This window comes from Pristiophorus japonicus, chromosome 16, assembly GCF_044704955.1.
Source record: "Pristiophorus japonicus isolate sPriJap1 chromosome 16, sPriJap1.hap1, whole genome shotgun sequence".
Lineage (NCBI taxonomy): Eukaryota > Metazoa > Chordata > Chondrichthyes > Pristiophoridae > Pristiophorus > Pristiophorus japonicus.
Window position 1 is genome coordinate 108,932,557 of NC_091992.1, and position 14,712 is coordinate 108,947,268.

The 14,712-nt window shown below is 41.4% G+C and overlaps 1 protein-coding gene across 1 annotated transcript in view; it reads left to right on the top strand.

Annotated features, from left to right (window-relative positions):
• The window catches only part of LOC139226710 (beta-1,3-N-acetylglucosaminyltransferase radical fringe-like), a 42,453-nt gene extending 28,055 nt beyond the window's left edge, over positions 1-14,398 (top strand). The window contains exons 5-8 of the mRNA XM_070857671.1: positions 688-773; positions 4,752-4,917; positions 9,539-9,624; positions 10,581-14,398. Of these exons, the coding sequence (XP_070713772.1) occupies positions 688-773; positions 4,752-4,917; positions 9,539-9,624; positions 10,581-10,644 (402 nt within the window). The 3' untranslated portion in view covers positions 10,645-14,398. The remainder of the gene's footprint in view (positions 1-687; positions 774-4,751; positions 4,918-9,538; positions 9,625-10,580) is intronic.
• Positions 14,399-14,712: the final 314 nt, after the last annotated feature.

The window sequence follows — 14,712 nt, forward strand, 5'->3', positions numbered from 1 at the left end:
AGTGTTGTCTTTATTACAAATGGTATAGTAGAAACATGAAATAAAAACAGAAAATGCTGGAAATCTCAGCAGATCCGCAGCATCTGTGGAGAGAAACAGAGTTAACATTTCAGGTCTGTGACCCTTCGTCAGAACTGGAAACGTTCGAGATGTAACAGATTCTTAAGGAAGTGCAGGGTCAGGGAAAGGGGGAGGTCTGTGATAGGGTGGAAGGCAGAAGAGATTTAAGAGACAAAAGGATTGATGGGCAAAAATGAGATGGTAATGGCGCAAGTTAGGAAACAAAAGATGAGTCTAGATCAGATGTGAATGGCGGAATCATCACCAGCTGCCATGGGAAAGAGAAATGTATTTTTAAAAAGGTGGTGTGGTGGGGGGGGGGGGGGGGGGGGGGGGGGTGAGGGTTTGCTTTTTAAAAAAAAAAAGGGAATAATGGGGAAAAAGATATGTGTTGAAATTGTTGATTTTGATGTTGAGTCCAAAAGGCTGTAAAATGCCTAAACGAAAGATGAGGTGCTGTTCCTCGAGCTTGCATTGAGCTTCATTGGAACATTGTAGGAGGCCGAGGACGGAGAGGTCAGAGTGGGAATGGAGCAGAGAATTAAAGTGACAGGCGACCGGAAGCTCGGGGTCACGCTTACGGACTGATCCACATAATAGAAACATGGTCTTGTTTGTGTCCTTCAGACCTCTGTGAAGTTCTGGTTTGCTACAGGAGGAGCTGGATTCTGTATCAGTCGTGGGCTGGCACTGAAGATGAGCCCATGGGCCAGGTACCATTTCTTTATATACCTTGCATTAATCAGTCTTTTTACTTTTGCTGAATGTGCTTCCCCTCAGTTCCCGGTGGCTATTTCTTTTACTTGTGTTTGAAGATCTTTATAGAGCCCAGAATATATCTGTTTAGTTAATAAAGAAGTGAAGTTGACACCATCTGGTATCGGCAGCAAAAGAGTTCTCTGTGGTACAAGTGTCAGGTAGGCTCAATTGTCATCCCTCTCAGCTCTGAGTCCCAAACTGATGGATTCAGCCCTCCTCCAGAACTTGGGCACCTATTTTGGAGCATGCTCTGTGCAGTACTGAGGGAGTGCTGCATTGCTGGTTGGCCTGTCCTTCGGATGGGATGCTAAACCAAGGCCATGTCTGCTTGCTCCAGTTCTTCAGGATAGAGCTAGCTTAATGGATTGAAAGGCCTTTTCGGAACTCTGTACCTAGCACTGGCATCAGTACATTTAGTTTGCATGTTTTATGTTAATTCCTTCCTTGCTGCCAAGGTTTTTGTCAAATTGCTGGAAACAGAATTACACTCGTGTCAATGCTGGCCAAAAGCTGCACTCTGCAGGATTCCACTTGGCTAATATCACTACAGCATCTCTGTGTGTTCGATACATGTGCTTCAAGTGCAATTTTTCTCAGGAAATAAAGATTTTAAAAAAATTTAAACTAATTACCTGGAACACATCAAGTGCAGGTCATTTACAATCAAGATACATGTTTGAAAGGTGACTGTTTTCTTTAGCTCAATTACGGTATGATCATTTTCTCTACATTGCATACAAATGACCCTGCTATATTTTCAACATTTAGGAATCTTCACTGCAACAAACAATTTCTGTAAACACACCATGTTGACTCCTGCCAATTAAAATTCTCTATACCTGACTGACATGAAATAAAAACTCACTTGCTGCAATAAAATGTACAGTCGCTACTTATTATTCAGTACCTGCGTGTACAATTTGAATGTATCAAACACCCTGCTTCTTTCACTCCATGGAGAATTAAAGTAGGTGTTGGGAAATGACAGAGTGCAGATTCATAAACTGCATGAAAACTTGTTGGGCAAGGCCAAAGCTACTGAAAGCTGAACAACATATGATTGCCACCCACACACACAGCGTGTTTGAATTCACAGCTGCATTCACTCAGCTTTTAGACTGTGTGTACTTTAAAAACAAAGTGTTGTGGATCTTTTTCTTTTCCTGCTGGCTGCAGCCACTTCCTTCCGGGTTATTCTGCAGGCTGGTTACCACGTCCAAGAATTTCTCTTAGTCTACTGAATTTTGCTGCTCTACTCGGTTTCTAGATTTTTTCAGCCGACTGGGTCACATCCCATTCCAGTGGGTGAGTTACAGTCCAGCTCTTTTACCCCCCCCCCCCCCCCCCCAAAAGTTTCTTCTACTCATGGCTAAATTAATATCCACAAGCAAACTGAATCTCTTGCGGACCAAATCTGCTTTATTTTGAAATTATCATTGTTAAACTTGGCTACATCAGTCTGTGCACAATGAATCCCAAATCAAGGTAAAATACTTCATTGGAAATGTATACCAGTCAGGTCTAATTTGTTTATAGATGGAATAATGTATATATAAAAAAAAAACAGTCAATATAGTACAGAACTAACTTTTAGAAAATCCATGTACTGGTCTGTCTGCTTAAAAATAAGATAAGACAAGACCTAAATCCTTGCAGCTTCTCTCAGTAAACACTCAATAACACAGTCACTGATAACCAACCACTCAAAAAGTTTCTATCTGTAATCATTGTAATGCTTAGGTAAAAGAGGAGACCAAAGATCATGAGATTCATAAGAGTCTTTTTCTTGGCAGATAAAACAATATCTTCTCAACATTCAGGCAATCAAAATGTTACACCTTTTTAATAATTTGGTAGACAAAGTAGAGTCAGCTTGAACTAAGACATTCTGGAGCCTTAATCGTCTGTTTTTTCACATCTGATATTAATTTAAAAACACAATTCTGACTGTGAGATTGAAACAAATGAAGTATCCCTTGTCCTTCAAAGAACCTGTAATATGATTCGTTTCTGAACCAAAGCTTTAGTGGAGCTCTGAACAAGATGCCCTAGCCGAGATTTTCCAACTGGCATTATTTTAAATACTGATCAGAAATGTATTGCCTCCAGGCAATTATTACTGTTTTCCAAGGAAGCATTTGGACATCATCTGAAGTGAATACGTCTCGTAGGATAAACACTTGTTATGGGGTTTGGTCTTAAACTTTGTTACATAGTCACGTTGGTAACCCTGCATTCATTGCAGCATTCCAGTGATCAAGATGTAATAAGAAGATTCTCGGGACGGGGGCGTGGGATTAGCTGAAGTGCTCTTGCAGAGAGCTGGCACAGGCTTGACAGGCCAAATGGCCTCCTTCTGTGCTGTAACCATTCTGTGATTCTATCATTCACTCATTGCTCTCACATGGGCCCAGGAATTGCGGTGGGTAATAACAACAACGAACAGCGTTCGCTATTATTACCCCTTTGAACCTGACTGCAATGTCAGGATTTAGTGCATGTGCATCCTAACGCAGAAATCCTGAAGTTGCGGTCTGTCATTCACTGCTCCGACACTGGCTGCATTGTAGCCGCAAACCCCCCCCCGGCTTTTAGCCGGTGTAATGCGTGCACCTCTGAGTATGCTCACAGGTCTATAGAGCTATTGCATTGTGAGTGGCTTAGCCAGTCACGTGATGTTCGCAAGATTCAATAAAACCCCAGTCAGTTGGGTCAAGGTCATCCATGATGAGGTATGCAGTTGTGAGCCTGGTGGATGAACTGGTAATGTGCAGTGTGATTGTTAAACCTTTTGCTATTAAGAACCAGTTGGTTTATTGGCAATGTGTTGCTAATGAATTCTTAAGCAAAGAACCCTTGAAGCAAATACATTACAGCCGTCAATCCGTATAATCAGGGAAATCAATGAAACTGAAACAAACTTTGGCTTTTCCACGGTAATAGTGCTTTTAAATTCCCCATTAAAAGTTAGAGCCTTTGGATTAGGTGTAACTGGGGTTTAAACAGCGTATTGATTGCTAAACACATTTTATGGCCCTGAAAAACTAATTTTAATTTTGTGGAGTGTCAAATTTCTCCATTTTAATGAAAATGACCATTTTTAAGAATTTAAAAACAATTAAAAAAAAAAGTTTGTTCATCTTTATTTCAGCTTTACCTTTTCCCCGTGTGAGAGCTTCAATCTTTGTTTTGCTCTCTAACATTTTTAAACGTTAGAATAAAAGGAGCTTCTTCACTTCCTGGTTTGTGCAAATTCTGCATTGTGATTGGCTGCTTAGACAGCTTGTTGACATCACAGCAGCTCGCACTGTGGAATTCCCCATTAACTTACACTGACCTCAACTGAACGCGGAAAAGCCAAACCCACCGACCGCAAATTACGGGCCATTATCTGTTCAATGTTAAGTATTCTTATAACCTGGTCAAACTTTTCCTCTAAGGTCATCCTTTGACTTGCATAGAAGCAATTAAACTGTTCTGTATTTTTCAATTTGTCACTGGATTTTTTTTAGGTAGAGTTCTAATTTATAACTTGCTGTCTATACTCGGATTATTTCAATCCCTCCCTTCACTTTGCTATTTGTGTTTCTTTTCTTCCTCTTCTGTTCTTTCTTTAGTTCTTAATGCCTCCTGCTGTTTCTTCATTTGCTTCTCTTGATTCAAACCTCTAGATAATTATATTTGCTGGAAATTAGTTCTATATATGAATAATGGGCACCACCCCTCTTGCTCCTCATTCCTTTGCCCTTGTGCCTTCCACCATACTACTTATGCCCCTTATAACTATCTCTTTGCTCTCATTAGACTGAAGGAACACTACTGAGAGCTAAAGTCACATCAGGTTCCCTCGGTTCTAAAATCAATGTGTTCTCATTGCAAGAATGGTACAAAACTCTTATTTTGTATAAATATCACTTGATTTTTGTGAACAGTTTTGGGAACTTTATCAGTACGGCGGAGAAGATCCGTCTCCCTGACGACTGCACCATTGGCTACATCATCGAAGGTCTACTGGAGGTGAAGATGATTCATAGCGATCTGTTCCACTCACACCTAGAGAACCTGCAGCAGATCCCACCACCTATCATCCCCAGACAGGTCAGGCTCTCCAAGCTTCCGTTTAGAATTGTCTGTAATTTTCTTCTTTTTTTCTCCTGAAAGCAATCACTGGTGTTGGGATACAGTTCCGTGTGTGCCAGCAGCACTTGTATAACCTCACCCATATGACCAGTCATCACTTGAGCCTAGACAGTGAATGTAAACCAATTATTTGACTGTTGGCAGGATCACAACGGAGTCCAATCCTGTTCTTAACTTACCCAACATCCGCATCTCCAGCAAGGAGGGAGTCACGGGTTACAGATCACATGTTTTTGCGCTCCCCAACCACGAGGCATTAAAACTAATAGTAGTGACCCTCAACCACTTCCCCAGTTGCTATTAACTAACTCGGTATAGACCAGGAATCAAACCTGGTACCTTCTGGTCTGGTCTGTGTGGCACAAATGCTATGCTGCATGGTGCACATGCCCATTGGGATATCTGGGCATTATCTCCCTCCACCCCCTGGATGGGTGGAGACCTAAGTTTCTGGGGATATGGAGTGGATGTGTACCAAAGATGCATCCACAGTGGACTTGTGCCCAGCAGATTATTGGATGCAACACCACTGACCCTGCAGACTCCATCAGGGTCAGCACTGGAGGGCACCAGCAGGCACAATCCTGGCATAACCAATGGGATTTGGAAGAAATTCAGCTTTATAGAGGCTCTTACTTTCTTGAGGACCAGTGGCGCACTCCTGGTGTAAGTCAACCAGAAGTGCAGTGAAGGGAGTGGATAATTGGCCAGGGCCAGTTACAATGAATCGGTGCCCAGGCTGCTAAATTGTGCAGGGGAACTTTAGGCAGAACTTTTGTCGTCCTCAAATGTGGCGCCTGACGTCTGAGGTTGCAGGGCCAGGAGCAGGAAATTCCCATGCTGGAAATGTCCTCAGCCCTCTGCCTCTCACTGACTGAATGCTGGGGGAGAAACAAGCATATTTAGACATCCCTGGGCATTGACAACAGCAGATGAGTGAGTGTCTTGCTAGAACTGCTTTTCCTACTCTGGTAGGCACCTAAAATACAGCCATAGTGATGTGGGTGCCCATCACGTTTATGTAAGTTAGATTACACCTTCCCTTTCCCCCCCCCCCCCCCCCCCCTCCCACTGCCTGACCCCGGATACTCAGGAGTGGAGCTAACTGCCACCCAATGTCCGGAATTGCCCCCGTTGGAGCAGACCCATGCATTTCAGGGCTATAAAGTATTTAGCATTGAGTTCTTTAACATAGAAAATAGGTGCAGGAGTAGGCCATTCGGCCCTTCAAGCCTGCACTGCCATTTAATAAGATCATGGCTGATCATTCCCTCAGTACCCCTTTCCTGCTTTCTCTCCATAACCCCTTGATCCCCTTAGCCATAAGGACCATATCTTACTCCCTCTTGAATATATCCAATGAACTGGCATCAACAACTCTCTGTGGCAGGGAATTCCACAGGTTAACAACTCTCTGAGTGAAGAAGTTTCTCCTCATCTCAGTCCTAAATGGCCTACCCCTTATCCTAAGACTATGTCCCCTGGTTCTGGACTTCCCCAACATCGGGAACATTCTTCCCACATCTAACCTGTCCAGTCCCATCAGAATCTTATACGTTTCTATGAGATCCCCTCTCATCCTTCTAAACTCCAGTGAATAAAGGCCCAGTTGATCCAGTCTCTCCTCATATGACAGTCCAGCCATCCTTGGAATCAGTTTGGTGAACCTTTGCTGCACTCCCTCAATAGCAAGAACATCCTTCTTCAGATTAGGAGACCAAAACTGAACACAATATTCCAGGTGAGGCCTCACTAAGGCCCTGTACAACTGCAGTAAGACCTCCCTGCTCCTATACTCAAATCCCCTAGCTATGAAGGTCAACATACCATTTGCCTTCTTCACCGCCTGCTGTACCTGCATGCCCACTTTGTGACTGATGAACCATTACACCCAGGTCTCGTTGCACCTCCCCTTTTCCTAATCTGCCGCCATCCAGATGATAATCTGCCTTCGTGTTTTTGCCCCCAAAATGGATAACCTCACATTTATCCACATTAAACTGCATCTGCCATGCATTAGCCCACTCACCTAACCTGTCCAAGTCACCCTGCAGCCTCTTAGCATCCTCCTCACAGCTCACACCGCCACCCAGTGTAGTGTCATCCACAAACTTGGAGATATTACACTCGATTCCTTCATCTAAATCATTAATGTATATTGTAAAGAGCTGGGGTTCCAGCACTGAGTTCTGCGGCACTCAACTAGTCACTGCCTGCCATTCTGAAAAGGGCCCGTTTATCCCGACTCTCTGCTTCCTGTCTGCCAACCAGTTCTCTATCCACGTCAGTACATTACCCCCAATACCATGCGCTTTGATTTTGCACACCAATCTCTTGTGCGGGACCTTGTCAAAAGCCTTTTGAAAGTACAAATACACCACATCCACTGGTTCTCCCTTGTCCACTCTGCTAGTTACATCCTCAAAAAATTCCAGAAGATTCATCAAGCATGATTTCCCTTTCATAAATCCATGCTGACTTGGTCCGATCCTGTCACTGCTTTCCAAATGTGCTGCTATTTCATCCTTAATGATTGATTCCAACATTTTCCCCACTACTGATGTCAGGCTAACCGGTCTATAATTACCCGTTTTCTCTCTCCCTCCTTTTTAAAAAAGTGGTGTTACATTAGCTACCCTCCAGTCCATAGGAACTGATCCAGAGTCAATAGACTGTTGGAAAATGATCACCAATGCATCCACTATTTCTACGCTACTTCCTTAAGTACTCTGGGATGCAGACTATCAGGCCCCGGGGATTTATCGGCCTTCAATCCCATCAATTTCCCGCCTAATAAGGATATCCTTCAGTACCTCCTTCTCACTAGACCTACTGTCCCCTAGTACAATCGGAAGGTTATTTGTGTCTTCCTTTGTGAAAACAGAACCAAAGTATTTGTTCAATTGGTCTGCCATTTCTTTATTCCCCATTATAATTTCACCTGAATCTGACTGCAAGGGACCTACGTTTGTCTTCACTAATCTTTTTCTCTTCACATATTTATAGAAGCTTTTGCAGTCAGTTTTTATGTTCCCTGCAAGCTTACTCTGGTACTCTATTTTCCCCCTCTTAATTAAACCCTTAGTCTTCCTCTGAATTCTAAATTTCTCCCAGTCCTCAGGTTTGTTGCTTTTTCTAACCAAATTATGCCTCTTCCTTGGCTTTAACATTATCCTTAATTTCCCTTGTTAGCCTTGGTTGAGCCACCTCCCCCGTTTTATTTTTAGTCCAGACAGGGATGTACAATTGCTGAAGTTCATCCATGTGATGTTTAAATGTTTGCCATTACTTATCCACCGTCAACCCTTTAAGTATCCTTTGCCAGTCTATTCTAGTCAATTCACGTCTCATACCATCGAAGTTCAGGACCCTAGTTTCCGAATTAACTGCGCCACTCTCCATTTTAATAAAGAATTCTACCATATAATGGTCACTCTTCCCCAAGGGGCCTCGCACAACAAGATTGCTAATTAGTCCCTTCTCATTACACATCACCCAGTCTATGATGGCCAGCTCTCTAGTTGGTTCCTCGACATATTGGTCTAGAAAACCATCCCTAATACACTCCAGGAAATCCTCCTCCACTGCATTGCTATCAGTTTGGTTCACCCAATCAATATGTAGATTAAAGTCGACCATGATTACTGCTGTACCTTTATTGCAAACATCCCTTATTTCTTGTTTGATGCTGTCCCCAACCTCACTACTACTGTTTGGTGGTCTGTACACAAATCCCACTAGCGTTTTCTGCTCTTTGGAATTCCACAGCTCCACCCATACCGATTTCACATCATCCAAGCTAATGTCCCTCCTTACTATTGCATTAATTTCCTCTTTAACCAACAACACCACCCCGCCTCCTTTTCCTTTCTGTCTATCCTTCCTAAATGAATACCCTTGGATGTTGAGTTCCCAGCCTTGGTCACCCTGGAGCCATGTCTCCGTGATGCCAATGACATCATACCTGTTAACTGCTATCTGCGCAGTTAATTCGTCCACCTTATTCTGAATACTCCTCGCATTGAGGTGCACAGCCTTCAGGCTTGTCTTTCTAACACACTTTGGCCCCTTTAGAATGTTGGTGTAATGTGGCCCTTTTTGTTTTTTGCCTTGGGTTTCTCTGCCCTCCACTTTTACTATTGTCCTTTCTATCTTTTGCTTCTGACTCCATTTTATTTCCCTCTGTCTCCCTGCATAGGTTCCCATCCCCCTGCCATATTAGTTTAACTCCATCCCAACAGCACTAGCAAACACTCCCCCTAGGACATTGGTCCTGCTCAGGTGCAGACCGTCCGGTTTGTACTGGTCCCACCTCCCCCAGAACCGGTTCCAATGCCCCAGGAATTTGAATCCCTCCCTTCTGCACCACTGCTCAAGCCACGTATTCATCTGAGCTATCCTGCGATTCCTACTCTGACTAGCACGTGGCACCGGTAGCAATCCTGAGATTACTACCTTTTGAGGTCCTACTTTTTAATGTAACTCCTTGCTCCTTAAATTCTTGCTCTGTTCATGATGAACCACCATGTTCTGAGGTTTGTGAATGCTGTACCTAAACTATTAATTGCAATTGTTTTAGGTTACCTTAAGTTATGGAAGTTCAGAGATCAAGCGGAATATCCTGAGAGTCCAAGGGCCATTCAGCCTGGCGGAGGATCCTTCACGGTACAGTGACTTGTTTTTGATTTTCACCTACTTTATCTGCCAGTATCTCAAATGATTTATAGTCAACCCACTGATATAAGTAGGAGCTGCTATTTATAAAATTGGATTTAAAAGTTTGCAGTAAGTATACTTTTTTTTAATGATCTTTCAATATTATGTCAAAATGAGCTTGGTACAAGAAGTTGAACTGGTCTTATCCTACCCCTTTTATGAAGTCAAATGTAAATGACACAATCTTTCTTCCCTTCCACCTTTACCCTGGCTCTGTACTTGCATAAAAACTACTATCTCTAGCATCTTCCAGTTCTGATGAAAGGTCATCAACCTGAAGCGTTAACTGTTTGTTTCTCCGCAGATGCTATGTGATCCTGTTGAGTGTTTTCCAGCATTTTCTGTTTTAATAACACAATCTTAATCCTGGGTTCTAAAGCTGAAAGACTGGTTTGAAACTACTGAAGCACCCATTAATCCAACTCTTAATAGAATTCAAGGAAGGCCAACTGGAAATATCTTTTTATCTTTTCAAATCAATACACGAGTGCAAGAAGTCCAAATATGGATGCAACAAAAATGTATATGTTATGTGAGACCAAGTCCACATACACGCAATGGGGACAAAATTGCCCCGCGCTCCGTTTGGGGTGCACAACTTGAATTAAATGAATATTTAGCACCCGGTGAGATGGGCCACTAAATGTCGCTGAACTGGGGTTTTTGTCTGGAACAAATGTGTGGGATGATATTGGAGGCGTGATTCGCCAATCTGGAGTTGCACATAATTATTATGATCAACTGACCATGCAAATTTGCTTGCAAAAAGAACTCTTCACTTTGGGCCAGCATTTCAAACCATTTAGTAGATCAATCTTACTGTCTTCCTGCTCATAGTATGCATATAAATGAATGGAATGCCCTTAAATTGGATTCTATTTTAAAGTCATCTTGTTTTCCTGCAGGTTCAAGTCTATACATTGTCACCTCTATCATGATGTCTGGTGTCCTGTCAAAGACAGACACTGATCGATGAAAACCGTTCTGCCCCCTTTCTCCATCAGCTGCAGTCCTTTTGAAGAGCTTCCAGTGAGTGAAAAAGGATCTTTTTAGAATAGCAAGGAAGAGTAAGACTGTGACGCTCCCAAAAAAGTGAAGAACTACATATTGTACATTGTTGCTGTGCATTGTAACGATACGTCACATTTTTTGGTGGGTTGATGACAACTACACATGTTCTGCAAAGGAAACAGAAACCAACTCTTGAACTACCCGAGTGAAAATTCCAAGTCTTAATTGAAGTGTCATTCTCTGACCCTTTGTCTTGGGTGTTCCTGTTATAACAGGATTCACCGGAGTGAATCTGGAATTAAGTTGTGTCAAAGCTGTGTGTCAGAGCTGTGTGCCAAAGTGCTAAAGTTACCTCTTCTAAATGTAACCTTCTCTTCTGCTTTACAGTTTGGGAGAGGGAATTAAATCTTGAGTTGGCCTCATGCAAACAGAGACTTGGAGTCACTCAAAATCACCATTTCTCATATTTCCACTTCCTGGGTCTACAGATACCTTTGGCAAAATATTGATGGATGGTGCCATCCTGCTAACTTGCAAACTTGGAGTCCTCTATGTATTTGGTGTAAATAAGTTTAACTGAGTGCAATTCAGTTCTAAGAATAACAAGTTGGCAGCTTGTCAATGTTTGTTGTGCAGTTCTAGACAGTTGACAGAGAAACTCTGTGCTTTCTTACAGAGATGTCTCATTCCTTATTGTAGCAGTTGACACTTACATCTCTGTGAGATGGTGATTTCCTATAGATGTGTATCACTGGCTTCATAGTGCCATATAATGTCATGATTTGGGGACATTTGGCACTGAGTCACTGAAATGTGCACTGGCTGACAAGGTAGAATCACATTCTGGATCAAATGTAGAAAATCAAGATTGAAATTAATACTGTGCCTATCAATTATTTTAGTAATTGAATGTTCTGTTAGTTATTAAAATGATTTGTTTGCATACTCATACAAACAAAATCATCATAAGATGGTCGGATTTCCTAATTAAATGTGGTCACATTACCTGCATAGTATGATGAATTTTTAAGGGGAAAAATTCTCCAACATAGAACTCTCATCTCCCATACAAGTGCAACCCTATATACCAGTTTACTTCTTGGCTTACCACTTACAGACCTGTCATCAATTTATCTTTTTATAGTACTTAACATTTGCTGTTGTTCTACACAAGATTTTGTGGTATTTATTTTATTAGCATTATTCTGCAAAGTACAAACTCAAAAACAAAGTAAATGTGGGCCTGCTGTGATCTTCTGCCATGTTTAGAATGATTCTGGAGTACAAGTTTACTTTGATACTCCAGAGTGACAGCCATGTCTGAAAGAACTACACGTTACAACTGCTGATTTGGTCTTCTGACCATCCGTGTATCTTCACAACATGGGTTAATGTCACCAGTGCTGGCTCTATAGTGCTAGTTTTGATTGCACCAGAAGCGGGACTCCCATCGATGGGCTTCAGAAGGTCAGATCGCAGGGATAGTAGGGATTTACATCTTCCAGGAATGAGTCAAAAGTCAGTTTGTTTATCAGTTCTGACTATGGCATTTCTTGTATGCTACGCTCAATTAATGACTCCTGTAATTTTGGCAAACATACCTCTTGCCTGGTTTGTAGCACACACCTCAAGGAATGGACATTGAGACTAAGTTTCAGCCTAGATTATGTGCCCAGGTCTTAGAATGGGGCTCGAGTCCATGATTCAGAGGCAAGAGTGCTACCACTGAGCAAAGCTGAATTAGTTAGAATAAAGAGAAAATTCCACTTCTGGTAGCATGTGCATACATTACATAGCCCCATAAATTTGATTATACTGCAATTGGATATACTGTCATTGTTTGCACAACACTCAAATGGGAACCCTGAATGCATGTGCAAATGAAGAAGATTTTTGCAGAGGCTGATCAGTGTGTATTATATTACAGCACCAGGATTTGAATCTGTAATTTTTGCTTATGCTTGTAACAGTTGCTCACAGTGTACAGTGACACTACCTGCTTTATTTGTTTTCACTGAAATTAGAAACTGTTGATGATATAAAAAAATCATTGCGTTATCAAGTATCTCTAAATAACATCTGAATATTGTACTGGAGAAAAGTGACCTAATTGCATGTTTTGGTCTCTTTACTCACTACGTTTTCCTCCAGAATTGTTCATACTATGAGGTCTTTGCTTTTCCACTGTAAGCTAAGAAATACATGAGGGACTTGTCAGTAACTGAAATGAAGATGAAGTGAGAAAATGTTCATTTCTCACAGTACAGGTAATGTGTTTTGTCTGATTAACGCATGCAGTTCAAATTTTGATAAGTTTTGTGAGAAATTGTAAAGCGTAAACGTGGATGTAATGAATGTGCACTGTGTAAACTTAATAAAGAGTGGTAAGTGGTAAAAGGGAAGTTTAAAAATGGAGGCCCCAATATTCCTCGGTCTCCTGCCAGAGCCGGTGGAACTTCCATGAAAATTATGGCGACCTGGTTATGCTGGTTCCCTGCCATTTCTGAGAATTTCCTGGTTGCATTGTAAAGAACAAAGCCTCCATCTGCCCCTTGCAAGGCAAATGACAACAAGGGGACAGAGCCAGGGGTGGGGGTTTTCTACAGCAGGAGTTCTATATCAGTGGAAACTGGTGAACTGAAGCCCTGCAGGAGCCACACTGGAAGGTGCCAGTGGGCGCGATTCCGATATAACCACCAGGATTGGGTGCCCAGGACCCATCTACTTTTAGATGCCTAATGGTTAGTACAAATACATTTTCACAATCTGAAAATGACTGAAGAAATTGGGTGCTTTCAGAAATTAAAACACTTTAAAAAAAAAAAAAAAAAAATTTTTAATACATAAATATTTGTACATATTGGTAGATTGCTTTTGCTAGTGCCTTGTAGAGAATGCTAAAATGCCCAGCATCCCACAGCCAAGAAGATTGCAAATCTGAAATGTTTGATTTGTTGGTGCAGCTTTTCAAAAAGAGGCATCATAATGTCTCTCTTCTAGATTAGAAAAACAATCTTGTATGTCAGTTCTGGAATTTTGTACAATTCTATGACCGGACTAAGACACAAATGTAACCACTTTCTTTGGCTGTAATTAATGTGTAACTTAATTGGTCAATGGTTTCAATAAAATTCAAAGAGTCTGCTGAGGATGGACTGCCCATTGCAATAGACTCTACAGCAGAAGTAGTCACAGACAGTGGAGTGAAGTAGTCTTTGTTAATGATGTATCATCACCAGAAGAACTAATTGTAGGGGTGAACTGAACAACTGCTCTCCAGGATAGCGGGCCTAGTAAAACAGGCAAGCCTGAAAACGTGTGAATTGGTCATGGATGGACTTCAGCAACAGTTCAACTGAGCATGTGCAATCCCATTACAAAGACTGAAAATGCTCAGTGAGGTTGTAGAAAAACTCACTAATAAACAGTGTTATTATCTATATGTGAAAATACTATTTTATAAATGTGTATGTTTACATTCAGCTGGAAAGGCCAAAGTTATTTTTAAATGCTAAGAATATAACAACTCACTCTTTTTTAAAAACTGGAGTATCCTTTTATACAATTACTTTGTTTAAATTTATAAATTCAAAATAAAGCAAACTGTAATAAGCATGTATGGACTGGTTTGGAATCAGGTCCACCAGTAGTTTGCTGCACTAAAATGTAGGCAATTGTTAAAAGGAGAAAAATTGAATTAAATGATGAAATTTAAACAGTTTTCAGTATTTTTGTCATATATTTAGTTAAATCTCAACGTTACATTTAATGGGAGATTTCAAGTGGGCTCTGTTACATACTTAGTCCGAATCCTAAAGACATTGTTAGGAATGACAATACAGATTTACACCCAATACCAGTGAAGATTAATGTAACTTTAAAATTCATTAACCTATTCATTACAAGAGTTTATCTGCATTGCCTCAGTTGGAGCACTCTCGCCTCTGAGTCAGTAGGTTGTGGGTTCAAGTCCCACTCCAGACACTTGAATACATAATCTCAGCTGACACTCCAGTGCAATACTGA